The sequence below is a fragment of the Oncorhynchus gorbuscha genome, linkage group LG06 (assembly GCF_021184085.1).
Source record: "Oncorhynchus gorbuscha isolate QuinsamMale2020 ecotype Even-year linkage group LG06, OgorEven_v1.0, whole genome shotgun sequence".
NCBI lineage: Eukaryota > Metazoa > Chordata > Actinopteri > Salmoniformes > Salmonidae > Oncorhynchus > Oncorhynchus gorbuscha.
The window spans coordinates 27203423-27216583 of NC_060178.1; the positions used below are offsets into that span (position 1 = coordinate 27203423).

The following is a 13161-nucleotide window of genomic DNA, read 5'->3' on the forward strand; positions in this document are numbered from 1 at the left end:
AGAACTAGAGATTTGACATGGAATGACACTGGAACACCTCACTTTAGAGAGTTCAAAGCCCCAGAGCTCTGGATACGTACAGTATCTATCAGGGAAAAGTCATGTCCTTGCTTAACGGGTCCTAAATACCATTACATTCTGAGAACCATATGTTTCTTAGAGCTTGGTGAGAGCGTGGTTGTCCTATGGTTATTTTGCATACTGTTCAACCTTCCCACAAGGGTCTGGGAAAGGTGCAGCTAGTGTAACGGATGTGAAATGGCTAGCTTAGTTAGCGGTGTGCGCTAAATAGCGTTTCAATCGGTTACGTCACTTGCTCTGAGACCTTGAAGTAGTGTTTCCACTTGCTCTGCAAGGGCCGCGGCTTTTGTGGAGAGATGGGTAACGATGCTTCGAGGGTGACTGTTGTCGTTGTGTGCAGAAGGTCCTTGGTTCGCGCCCGGGTATGGGCGAGGGGACGGTTTACAATTATACCGTTACACTAGCACATAAGTTCTGAGAGCCATATACATTGAGTGTACTCAATATTAGGAAGGTGTCCTTAATGTTTTGTACAATCACACAGCATGACGTTTACACATGGTTCTATTTAAAGTAATGTTCTCAAATTGTTCAGAGAACGTTAAGAAACAACATTCTTCTGTAGGAATTTCTGTACTTCAGCATAACACTTTCTACAGGTTTCCTCATGGCTCTATTTAAAGTAATGTTCTCAGAAGGTTCAGAAACGTTTTCTTTGGGAATTTCACTACTTTCAGCCTAACATCTCCTGAAGGTTTCCTCATGGTTCTCTTTAAAGTAATGTTTTTATTTTTTAACCAGGTTAAGAACAAATTCTTATTTACAACGACAGCTTAGGAACAGCGGGTTAACTGCCTTGTCAGCTTGGGGATTTGATCTAGCAACCTTTCAGTTACTAGCCCAATGCTCAATAGGCTACCTGCCACCCCAAATGTTCTCAGAACATTAAGAAAACGTTCCATAAAAACCACAAGAAAATTGCTAAGAAGTTTACTTTGAAGCAGTGTGCCAATGCTTGTTTCACTTGATCAGAAGTACGAGATCAGTGACATCCGAAAAATAGTTTTTTTTTTCGAGCAACCACCTGATTGGTTTGGTATTGGTTTTGGTAGAAGACAAAAACGCTACCCTGCACACGCGCCACGGCGTGTGCGACTTCATCTATAATAATTTGGCGGTTCTAAATTATTTTTACCAGCAGGTGCCACTAGTGTACAACGTGTTGATCAGAGCTTCGAGTAATTAACCTATTTTTGACACAATTTGCTGGAAATGCGCAATGCTTCAGGAAGCTTAGTTTCCTCATCACTCGTTCCAAGATCATTCTGAGAATGTTATTTAAAAACGTATACAGTACCAGTCAAAAGTTTGGACACAACTACTCATTCAAGGGGTTTTCTTTATTTTGACTATTTTATACATTGTAGAATAATCAAATAGGAAATAACACACATGTAATCATGTAGTAACCAAAAAAGTGTTGAACAAATCAAAATATATTTTATATTCTTCAAAAATAGCCACCCTTTGCCTCGATGACAGCTTTGCACACTCTTGGTATTCTCTCAACTGAGGTAGTCACATGGAATGCATTTCAATTAACAGGTGTGAGTTGTTAAAAGTTCATTTCTGAAACTTCTAGCCTCAATGCATTTGAGGCAATCCATTGTGTTGTGACAAGGTAGGGGTGGTATACAGAAGATATCCGTATTTGGTAAAAGACCAAGTCCATAATATGGTAAGAACAGCTCAAATAAGCAAAGAGAAACGACAGTCCATCATTACTTTAAGACATCCCTTGTGTAGTCTTAGCATTCTGTATACTCCCTTTGTCCTAAGGGTAAAAAATGACCTGCCTTCATTAAACCCCTAAAATAAAGCAGCTTAATTGAATTTTAAACCCCAAATCTATTTTGCATGAAGAAACAACCTGCCACCTGTCACTCTTCACAATGCAGAAAGACTGCATTGACTGCATCAGTGGACACCACTTGTTTTTAACACACCTGTCATAATTGTTTTCTTTACTAAAGTAGAGGTTTATTATTATTGCTACTGCTAAAGGTACTGCATAGGTGTAAACATGTTTTTTTGCAAGAGATACCACTTGTATAGCCTCGCCTCAACCTCGTTCGTCTTCAGTCACCCACGTGGGTATAAACAGTGAGGAAATGGCACGTGGGTATCTGCTTCTACAAACCAATGGGAGTGGCAGGACTTGTAGCACGATCTGCGTCAGAAATAGAACCGATTTCTATTTTAGCCTTTGGCAACGCAGACACTCGTTGGTGCGCGTGAGCAGTGTGGGTGCAATCATTTAATAACGTGGATTTCTACATTTATTTTGCGACGATCGTGCACGCAACGCGAGCGGTGTGGTCAGCCTATTAGACAATCTTTGTACCCTGGTGGTGTACAGCTTTCTTTGAAATATGAACAAAGACGATGTTTCACTTTTTCTAATGTTGGGGTCACTCAATCAAATTTCAAGTTGACAAAATATAATTTAGGGGGTGTTCTCTGCTGTTAAACATAGTGGCGGGTCATTTTTTACCCTTAAGACATCACAAGGGTTAAGACATGAAGGTCAGTCAAGCGCTATGATGAAGTTAATTAGAGTTACCTGCCTCAGATTGCAGCCCAAATAAATCACATAGTTCAAGTAACAGACACATCTCAACATCAACTGTTCAGAGGAGACTGTGGGAATCAGGCATTCATGGTCAAATTGCTGCAAAGAAACCACTACTAAAGGACACCCATAATAAGAAGAGACTTGCTTGGGCCAAGAAACACGAGCGATGGACATTAGACCGGTGGAAATCTGTCCTTTGGTCTGAAGAGTCCAAATTTGAGATTTTTGGTTCCAACCACCGTGTCTTTGTGAGACGCAGAGTACTGTAGATGAACGGATGATCTCTGCATGTGTGGTTCCCAACGTGAAGCATGGAGGAGGATGTGTGACGGTGTGGGGGTGCTTTGCTGGTGACACTGTTGGTGATTTATTTAGATTTCAAGGCACACTTAACCAGCATGGCTATCACAACATTCTGCAGCGATATGCCATCCCATCTGGTTTGCGATTAGTGGGACTATCATTTGTTTTTCAACAGGACAATGACCCAGAACACACCTCCAGGCTGTGTAAGGGCTATTTGACCAAGAAGGATAGTGATGGAGGGCTGCATCAGTTGACCTGGCCTCCATAATCACCTGACCTCAACCCAATTGAGAAGGTTTGGGATGAGTTGGACTGCAGAATCAAGGACAAGGAGCCAACAAGTTCTCAGCATACGTGGGAAAACCTTCAAGACTGTTGGAAAAGCATTCCTCATGAAGCTGGTTGAGTGTGCAAAGCTGTTATCAAGGCAAAGGGTGGCTACTTTGAATAATTTAAAATCTATAATATATTTGGATTTGTTCAACTCTTTTTTGGTTACTACATGATTCCATATGTGTTATTTCATAGTTTTGATGTCTTCACTATTACTCTACAATGTAGAAAATAGCCAAAATAAAGAAATGAGTAGGTGTGTCCAAACATTTTACTGTAGATTCTGTTCACAGCATCAACAAAACTCGTTCTATACTCTTAAGTGTGTTCAGGTGTGTTGACCATGACCACTAATGAGCCACACCTGATCTTAATAAGTGCTTGTTTCCTTTGAAATAGGGTCTTTTGAATAGACTAAAATTAACAGCTTTGTATGAGTTGAAAAAAACATGGCATGCTAACTGCATCCTGGTGGCACAGTGGACTAATTCCATGAATAGAAAACAGAGGATTATACGTTTGAATCTCACTGGCGCTGTGCCACAATAAAAAAAGAAATGTGTTTGCATGATTAATGCCTCATGAATGTCCTATCTGTGCTTGGAGTTCAAAACAGTAAAACTACCTATAATTTACGTTCTCAGAACGTTAATAAAACTTTCAGGTAACCATAGTAAAATGTTCTCAGATCCTCTCTACAACCTAAAAATGTACTTTCCCAGAAGAGACAATATTTTCACCTCCATTCTCAGAATGTTGAAAAAACGTTGCATTTTACTGGTGAAGAAACTTATGGCTTCGTTGCCAGGACCAAGAACTTTCGTTACCACAATTTCCAAGCAACCAAATGTGCTAGCTGGGTTGTTTTAAAGCAGTGTCTGTTGTGACAGCCAATGTCTGCTTCGGATCCCTACACACCAATCACTGTTTCATGATCCACAAAGATCTAACAATTGAGAGCTTTCTTCTTATCTTACATGAGGAAAAGAGAACAATTTTAATACATTCCTGCTACTTCAGTCTCACATGCTATTTTCAGCTACATACTGTACTTGAAACATACTTATTATTTTTCATAGGTCTAAGCAGTGAGGATACATTCTCCCCAGTTATTCGACTTTGTTCAAACAACAATCAAAATGCAACTGGTGAACTTTTGCACTGTACGTCAGCAGTGCACTTCCCATACCTTCCCATTGCACTCCTACACACACACACACACACACACACACACACACACACACACACACACACACACACACACACACACACACACACACACACACACACACACACACACACACACACACACACACACACACACACACACACACACACACACACACACACACACACACACACTCAGTACACGCCCTGACAGTGTACTTCAGACTGAGGACCCCTGTCTCTCTGGTACCCAGTTTTGCTGTCCATCTTCCTCCTCTTCCTCTCCCAGTCCCGGCCCTAACAGCGGTCATCCTCGTCGGTGTCACACAGGAGCTCGCAGGCGGCCACAGAGCTGGCCTGACCCAGGCGTTTATGGAAGTGTCCGTTGGGGACCTGCCAGTTGTGTCTGAGCTGGGGGGCAGAGCTGATGGTGTTGGCCCGACCCAGACTGGTTGCAATGGCCACCTCGAAGGTCAGAGTCTCCTCCAGGCCTGAGGAGTCTGGGCTGTGGAACTCTTCGTGCAGGGGCAGGTATGGCTCCGAGATGTACCGGTGAGGGGAGGGATGTGGGTGACTGACCCCTAACCCTGGGTCACTCACCCCTACTACCACCCCCACCCCCGATCCTCCTCCTGCCACCTGGGCTGGCCTCTCCCCTTCCTCCCTCCACAAGGGCTCCTCCGTCTCTCTAGGGGCCTCCTGGGTCTGGGCTCTGCCCTCGCTGACAGCAGGGGGGGAGGGGTGGGCTCGGCATATCAGGGGGGAGTAGGAGATGTGAAGGCGTGGCCGCGATGGCGTCTGGGGGAGCTGCCGACGGCCACTTGGTGTGCTGGACTCAGAGTTAGACAGGCCTGGGCTGCCTGAAGTGTTGCCCTGCAGAGATAAGAGATTTCACACATAAACCAGGATTTAATGGTAGTAGGGGCGGTTATTGACAGTTAAAGCCAGGAATTAAATAATAACAGTGTCAGGGCCGTTAAAAGAACACCCACCTGTCTATGGTGGACATGTGCGTGTCCCTCGCTGGGGGAGCGGGATTGCTTGCGTTCCTGTGACGTGTCCTGGCCCCGCTCCTCAGAGTTGCAGCGGGACACGTCGGGAGACAGCAGGTGGCGCCGCTCTTTGGAGCGCCCCCGCTCTTGATCCACTGGTTCCCTGAGGTTGGACCTGATGCCTGAGAGGCAAGGAGAGAGAGGGGAGCTATGAAGAGGGTCACATACATTTCAGTAAACACACAGCTTTCATCAGGGGGCTTCTAAAACTGAGAACCACCAGTGTTCTTCAATAGTTCTTGAAATGGAACAGGACCAGTGAATAGACCCTAAGCAATGGCATAGTGAACACATTCCTGCAACTGTGTATAAGGTACCTCTGATGCTCCTCTGTCGTGGTCTACACAGACGGTCAGAACTGACCCTCTCCAGAGAGTACTCCTCCTGCCACAGCCCATTTACGCACTGATCACCAATAGTGGAGAAGGAGCGTTTCATCAATTTGCTGCTGTCCGTCCCAACCTACACACACAGATAAACACACACACATACAGTGCACACACACACACACACACACACACACACACACACACACACACACACACACATGCATGCATATGCAATTGGTTGAGAGAATGTGGGAGGGTAGGAAGTGTGTGGAGTTCTAGTTCTGAGCAGAAGACTTTCTCCCATTCACCACACACATTCCATGTTTAATACATGGTATTTACATAGCGCTTTTCAAGGACCCAAAGTCACTTCCAAGCCATATTACCTTGAACTAAAAGACACCGTTTTGGAAAACCTGGCATACTGACATTTTTGCCACGCAAGGATTAGAAACCATCAAAGTATGCCACCCACACTGTCAACAACCATTGAAGGTAACAGTTGAAATCATATGTATCTACTATAGCAACCTAGTAACACCCAATCCTCCACTTCATGGCAGATTGGCTGACTGACTGCTGTATCTATGTCCCTGCTCTGCCCCAGTGTTCAATCAATCCCTCTGAAGCCGCCACAGCGGCTGTCTGCCTGGGTCCTGTTCTTTCCCCATGGGTAGAGGAGGGGAGGTGAGGGGCTGTACAGTAACAGGTACCTGTGTGTCTACAGCCAGCTGAGGCATAGACGAGGCTCGGATAGAGACTGCCCACCCGGGCACCTTGAGTGGGGCATCCTGCCTGTTAGTAGGGCAAAGGATGCGGTTAAACTCTTTGCGCTCCGGAACCTATATAGTTAGAGAAAGAGGAAGGGGAGAGAAACACAGCAGAGTTCTAATGTGTGAAAACAGACAGTTTGCAGCAATGACGTCAGGGGACCAGCAGAGGACTACTGTACCAACACGCCACAAGCAGATGTAGTATGCTGCCTGACATACCGTAGAGTGGAGCTATCAATATCGAATAGCCGTACACTCTCTTAACTCAGAGTAAAAGCACTGGCTGAGCACAGTGACAGCCAAAGCACTGTGTGTTGGCAGTGTAATGTATTCATTTTTCACTATTCATTGTGAACCTGTGTGAGTGGTGCCTGTCTGGATTCCTCAGAAGTACTGTGGGTTGGGGTACCACTGTCAATGAGGGGCTGACAACCAGGCGGGGCAGAGAGGAGGGGCTGAGGGGAGGAAGGGGGCGGTGTCGACATGCGCAAAAAGGGGTTAAAGCTGGCGCTTGAATAACTGAAAGCCATGAAGCGGAGGAAAGAACCAGTCACATGCATGCAGGCTTAGGAAACCAAAATGCCCTCACTCATCACCAAAGAGTTGAGAGGAGCTGAGAAACCAGAACCAAAAGACGTGAGTAGTATCCTCCAACAGAACTCTGTACAGCTGCTCAAAGAACAGAGAGGTGTGTGGGAGAGCCATATGTCATACAGCTCTGTGTGATGACAACGGTGCCAAATACCGGCACAGTACAGTTAAACCACAAAACCATGAGAGGAGTGCTGAGTCTGACACTAAACCACGAGAGACAAGCCACCGTCTCCATCTCTGTTCCATTGACACACTTACAGAAACGCACACACTTTCATGTAGTCAGAGTCACACTCCCCATAGTGCCAAAGCTCAGCGGAATCCCGAACAATTTTGCAAAGTAAGCATAATATGCATGGTCCATCAAAGCCTATGGCGAAGAAATGATGATACCATTTCATAGAAATGGGTGCGCAGTCATAATGCCTAAAACAAGGAACAACACTGTGTGGAGTGGACAGCATGGTAAGACATTGCCATGGTGAAGTTGGGAATGACACAGAAGGGGGCAAGGCAGTTGTATCAGCTACTACAATCCAGTACTGCTAGATAGAACTGGCATTGATTGTGTAGAGGTCATTAGAGTGTGTATTGATAAAAATATAGGTGTGTGTTTGAATGGCTTTGAGTGTAACGTGAGAGTGTGTATGACGGGGCCTCCCGAGTTGGGCAGCGGTCTAAGTCACTGCATCGCAGTGATTGAGGTGTCGCTACAGACCTGAGTTTGATTCCAGGCTGTGTCGCAGCCGGCCGCGACCGGGAGACCCATGAGGCGGCACAGGGGAGGGTTTGGCTGGCTGGGATGTCCTTGTCTAAATCGCGCTCTAGCGACACCTTTTGGCGGGCCGGTCGCATGAACGCTGATGTCAGTCGCGAGTTGTACAGTGTTTCCTCCGACACGTTGGTGCAGCCGGCTTCTGGGTGAAGCAAGCAGTGTGTCGAGAAGCAGTGCGGCTTGGCAGGGTCGTGTTTCAGAGGACGCATGGCTCTCGACCTTCGCCTCTCCCTTGTCTGTACTGGAGTTGCAGCGATAGGACAAGACTGTAACTACCATTTGGGGTCAAAAAAGGACTAAAAGGGTGCCTGAATCACAGATGAGAAACGAATCTGTGCCTGGTCTAATAGTCATGATGACAGTCTGATCGTACTGTACACGCTTGGAAATTTTTTTTTTCGACTGTCCCCATAGGAGAACCCTTTAAAGAACCCTTTTCGGTTCCAGGTCAAACCCTTTCCACTGTGGGTTCTACCTGGAACCAAAAACGGTGACATCCAAAGAACCCTTTTGGAACCCTTTTTTTCTAAGAATAAGAGTGTAGGGATCAGCAACAGTGCTTTATACAATGTTGTTTCAGACAAGAGTGTGATGATGAAGCAGAATACACTGGCACCATACATAAAACCTCTCGACACAAATCACACCCCACTAGCGTCCGAATACTGAATACTGATTGGGCTGGGACAGCGACAACTAATTGACTGGACAGTGACACAGTGATGGATGGGGGATTGGATGAGTCAGAGTGAGTCCAGCCAGACGCTGCCTCTCCTGGGACAAACAGTCTCAATTCCCCCTCCCATTCTCTCTGGATCACAACCGCATCCTACCAGACTATAACCCAACCCCATAATATCTCACTGGATCCATCAAAAGTCTAACTACTAATGCATTAAGTGTGTGATACTAAAAACACAATCATTTCCCCACGAAGTGAGTAACATACTAATACATGCTTTTACACTGTGTACATGCGGAATTAACTTTAAAGGCATAGTTCACCCAAATGACAAAATAAAATAATGGTTTACTTACCATGTAAGCAATCTACACACATCATGTCCACATCATCTGAAAGTATCTCAAATTGATTCCGAAAAATGCAAAAATCAGTCCCATGACTTGAATGTGATTTGTGCACCAAATGCAAAAATGTTAGCATTTGGAAACAGTGCCAGCCACTGCCAGGGAAACTATACCAAAGCATATATTGCTGTCATACCTTGAACACTGAACAAAAATATTACTGCAACATGTAACAATTTCAAAGATTTGACTGACTAACAGTTCATATAAGGAAATCAGTCAATTGAAATGCCCTGATCTATGGATTTCACATGACTCGGAATAAACATATGCATCTGTTGGTCACAGATACCTTAAAAAAGGTAGGGGCCGTGGATCAGGAAACCAGTCAGTACCTGGTGTGACCGCCATTTGCTTCATGCTCAATGGGTGACACGTCTGGTGAGTATGCAGGCCATGGAATAACTGGGATATTTTCAGCTTTCAGGAATTGTGTACAGATCCTTGTGACATGGGGCTGTGCATTATCATGCTGGAACAATGAGTTGATGGTGGCAGATGAACGGCATGACAATGGGCTTCAGGATCTTGTCACTGTATCTCTGTGCATTCAAATTGCTATAGATAAAATGCAATTGTGTTTGTTGTCCGTAGCTTATACCTGCCCATACCATAACCCCACCACCATGGGGCACTCAAATCACGTTGACATCAGCAGACCGCTCGCACACAACACCATACAAGTGGTCTGCGGTTGTGAGACTGGTTGGACGTAATGCCAAATTCTCTAAAATGACATTGGAGGTATAGAAATTAACATTCAATTCTATGGCAACAGCTCTGGTGGACATTCCTGCAGTTAGAAAGTCAATTGCATTCTCCCTCAAAACTTTACACATCTGTGGCATTGTATTATGTGACAAAACTGCACATTTTAGAGTGGCCATTTATTGTCCCCAGCACAAGGTGCACCTGTGTAATGATCATGCTGTTTAATCTGCTCCTATATATGCCACATCTATCAGGTGGATGGATTATCTTGGCAAAGGAGAAATGCTCACTAACAGGGGTGTAAAGAAATTTGTGCACAACAATTGAGAGAAATAAGCTTTTTTGTGCGTATGGGAAATTCTTAATTTCAGCTCATGAAACATGAGACCAACACTTGACATGTTGCGTTTTATATTTTTGTTCAACATACATACATTGACTTACTTAGCAATGTGTAATTTAGACATTTTGGTGAACTATCCCCTTGATTTGATTTGCTTTGATTAGGGCGTTGAGTGAGTGTGTTTCTGGGGGTGTTACAGTACCTGAGACCTATTCCTTACCAGAGTGTGGAGCTGGTGGTGGTGGTGATAGTGGTGGTAGTCCTCCTCTTTATCCTCAAGGTCCTGGGACATGGGCTGCATGAACATCTCCTGGGGGGAGATGGGACTCAAGGCCACAAACCCTCCTCTGGTCCTGATGGAATGGATAAGAAGACAGACATTCAGAGAGGGATAGGGGACACCTAGTCAGTTGCACAACTGAATGCATTCAACCTAAATGTGTCTTCCGCATTTAACCCAACCCCTCAGAATCAGAGAGGTGCGTGGGCTGCCTTAATCGACGGCGTACGTCATCGGCGTCCAGCATGCCTATCTAGGATGAACACACACATCTATTAACATACCCGTACCCACATGCACACACAGGCTCGGGGACTTTAGGAGTCAAAAAGCATATTTACAGGGCAGATCCAGCGCTGTGGGTCAGAAAGGGGAGGGCTTTGGCACTGCAGAGGATGTCCTGAGGCAGAGAGGACGCATCCATACGCTGGAACATGGGAGCGTGTTTCTATAGGGGATGAGGATGAAATAGGTCCAGTATGAGAGTATGCAAACTACTGTTCAGAGGCCATATTTTCATACTGTAAATAGAGGTAGATATACCTGCTCCTCCAGCTGTTGCCTGAGCTTCTTGGCTTTGCTCTGCTTGTAGTAGTCCATGATCATCATAGCTGCGTAGATCTTTCCAATGGTCATATGATTGGCTGGAAGAATGGCATAATGTCACTCATTTGGAATTCTTTGAAAAGCAAAACTACTATAGCAAATAGTTCAACTACATTGACTAATGCCAGAGGTACTATACATTCTGACTGTCACCTTTGTGGATGGGGACGAGCAGGTCTAGCGTCTTCTGAGAAAGGTGTGGCCAGATGATACTGATCTCCTTCTGTAGGTCTGAATCCATCTGCCCCCTGTCCTCCCCTCCTGGAACCACCACAACAACAACAGGAGATAAAGCATGCAGCAGATGCTCATGGGGGCAGTTGGTCAACAGTGTGTAGAGAAAGTTGAGAAGAACAACACGTTCAGAGAGTTGTTCATGTTCAGCTATTTTCACATGCTAGCCTGACCTCTGGCTATCTTGACCTCCAGGGCAGTTCGGATCAGGGCCATGAGGGTGGAGGTGAAGTGAACAGACATCTCCTCATCCACGGGCATGTTCATCAGCACCAGCCTCTGAGGGTGTTCATGGAAGGGAAAGAGGGGGGAGCAAAGCAGGAAATATTACTCACTAACCAGGAGACAACATGTTGCCGACAAGAGAAGCTCAGTTAACCATCTATGCCTTACAGTAATATACAAGTCTCAACTACTTGGTCTTTTTTCACTGTTCAAGCTAAACTTACAATCGAAGGATTATAAATGCATGTTTTAATCACACAATTCTCTAATAAGTATGACATTGTAACAACAGCCAAGAGACTCACAACACAGTGTGCACAAAGTGGTTAGGTTCATTCCCATTGTACAGTCCATGCACACGTATGACAAGACAATGACAATGAGAAAAAAAGGCAAAGAGGGCAAGGGCAGAAGGCACATGCGTAGAGATAGAGGAAGTAATCAAGCGGCAGTGATTGAGAAAGGTTGTTTGGCATTCTGACACTGTACAATGTGGCTCTATGTAATACATGTTAGCTTTTTGCACCCGTTTCAAAACCGAAGCATTCTTACTGTCACTGAAAACCAGTTATTCCACAAACAGCTCTTAAACACACAAAACCTTACTCAGTTAGTTCTCTGCCAAGATGCAAATCAATACAAAAAAGAAAACGCCAAAGCACAATGCTCATTTATTTTTACTCTACGTATTGTCATCTGCCGATCAAAAAACACCATTGTGGATTCTCTTACAATTCCACAAGCGACACGTTACGGTACGATATAGACAGTCATTTTCCACACTTCATTTGGAATTGGCTATATAACACAGAGGTTTTACTTTGCCATCTCCATTGACCAAATGTAGAAACGTTGCCCAGTTGTCTTTGGTCTACCTTATAAGCCACTTTGGAGGGACATTTCTTTCCGAGGCCAAGAGGTGGCGACATATCAGTCAGCATCTCGTACATGTCAGTGTAATGAATACGCCCGCTGGGGAGGAGGCAGGGAGCAGGGCAGATGACGAGGAGGACGAGGAGGAGGAGGAAGGGCAGGGAAGGTATTACCAAGGAATGGAGGAAGAAAAGAATATGAAAAAAAAGGAAGAGATCAGAAAGAGGGTTATTCAATGGCATTACACAGAGAGGATCAAATCAGGTTGTGGTATTTCTATGCAGACTTGGCATAGAAAAGAGAGAGAAGACGAAATCTAAAATCAAAGACCAAAGGAATGACAGCAGGGTCCTCTGTGGATCTGGCAGATACTTACCTGGCATCCTAAACCTGCAACGTTACTGCTGACAATTGTCAGGGAGGGACTTACAGTAGGCCCCACTATAACCCTTCTCATGATTCTACTATAACCAGTCAACTAAATCAGAGGTACCAGATCCAACCAGCCACAGAGTGTCACGACTCAGCACACTGGTTTTGTGTAGTTGTTTGTGACACTATGTGTTCCAATAGTTCATTGTTCTGCATCTACAGCATGAAGTGCATAATGATATTGTCTGTATGCTAGAGGAGGAGCCATCTCTTTGTATCCTGAAGCCATAACCCAGTCATTCTTTGGCCTGGGGCAGAACCAGGGTGGTCCCCCTTCAGCAGTGCAAGCAGGCCTTAGAGGGGTAGTGAAAATTGTTGGAGAGGAATGGAAGGGGGCATAGGAAGGATCCCAACAGGTAGGAGGGGGTTAAGGGATCAAGGGA

General features: G+C 45.1%; 1 protein-coding gene across 1 annotated transcript in view; it reads right to left on the reverse strand.

Annotated features, from left to right (window-relative positions):
* Nucleotides 1–3555: 3555 nt before the first annotated feature.
* The window catches only part of LOC124037780 (voltage-dependent R-type calcium channel subunit alpha-1E-like), a 93394-nt gene continuing 83788 nt past the window's right edge, over nt 3556–13161 (reverse strand). The window contains exons 38-45 of the mRNA XM_046352826.1: nt 11422–11527; nt 11168–11275; nt 10952–11052; nt 10750–10856; nt 10349–10481; nt 5832–5976; nt 5455–5636; nt 3556–5335 (exon numbers count right to left, since the gene is read on the reverse strand). Of these exons, the coding sequence (XP_046208782.1) occupies nt 4760–5335; nt 5455–5636; nt 5832–5976; nt 10349–10481; nt 10750–10856; nt 10952–11052; nt 11168–11275; nt 11422–11527 (1458 nt within the window). The 3' untranslated portion in view covers nt 3556–4759. The remainder of the gene's footprint in view (nt 5336–5454; nt 5637–5831; nt 5977–10348; nt 10482–10749; nt 10857–10951; nt 11053–11167; nt 11276–11421; nt 11528–13161) is intronic.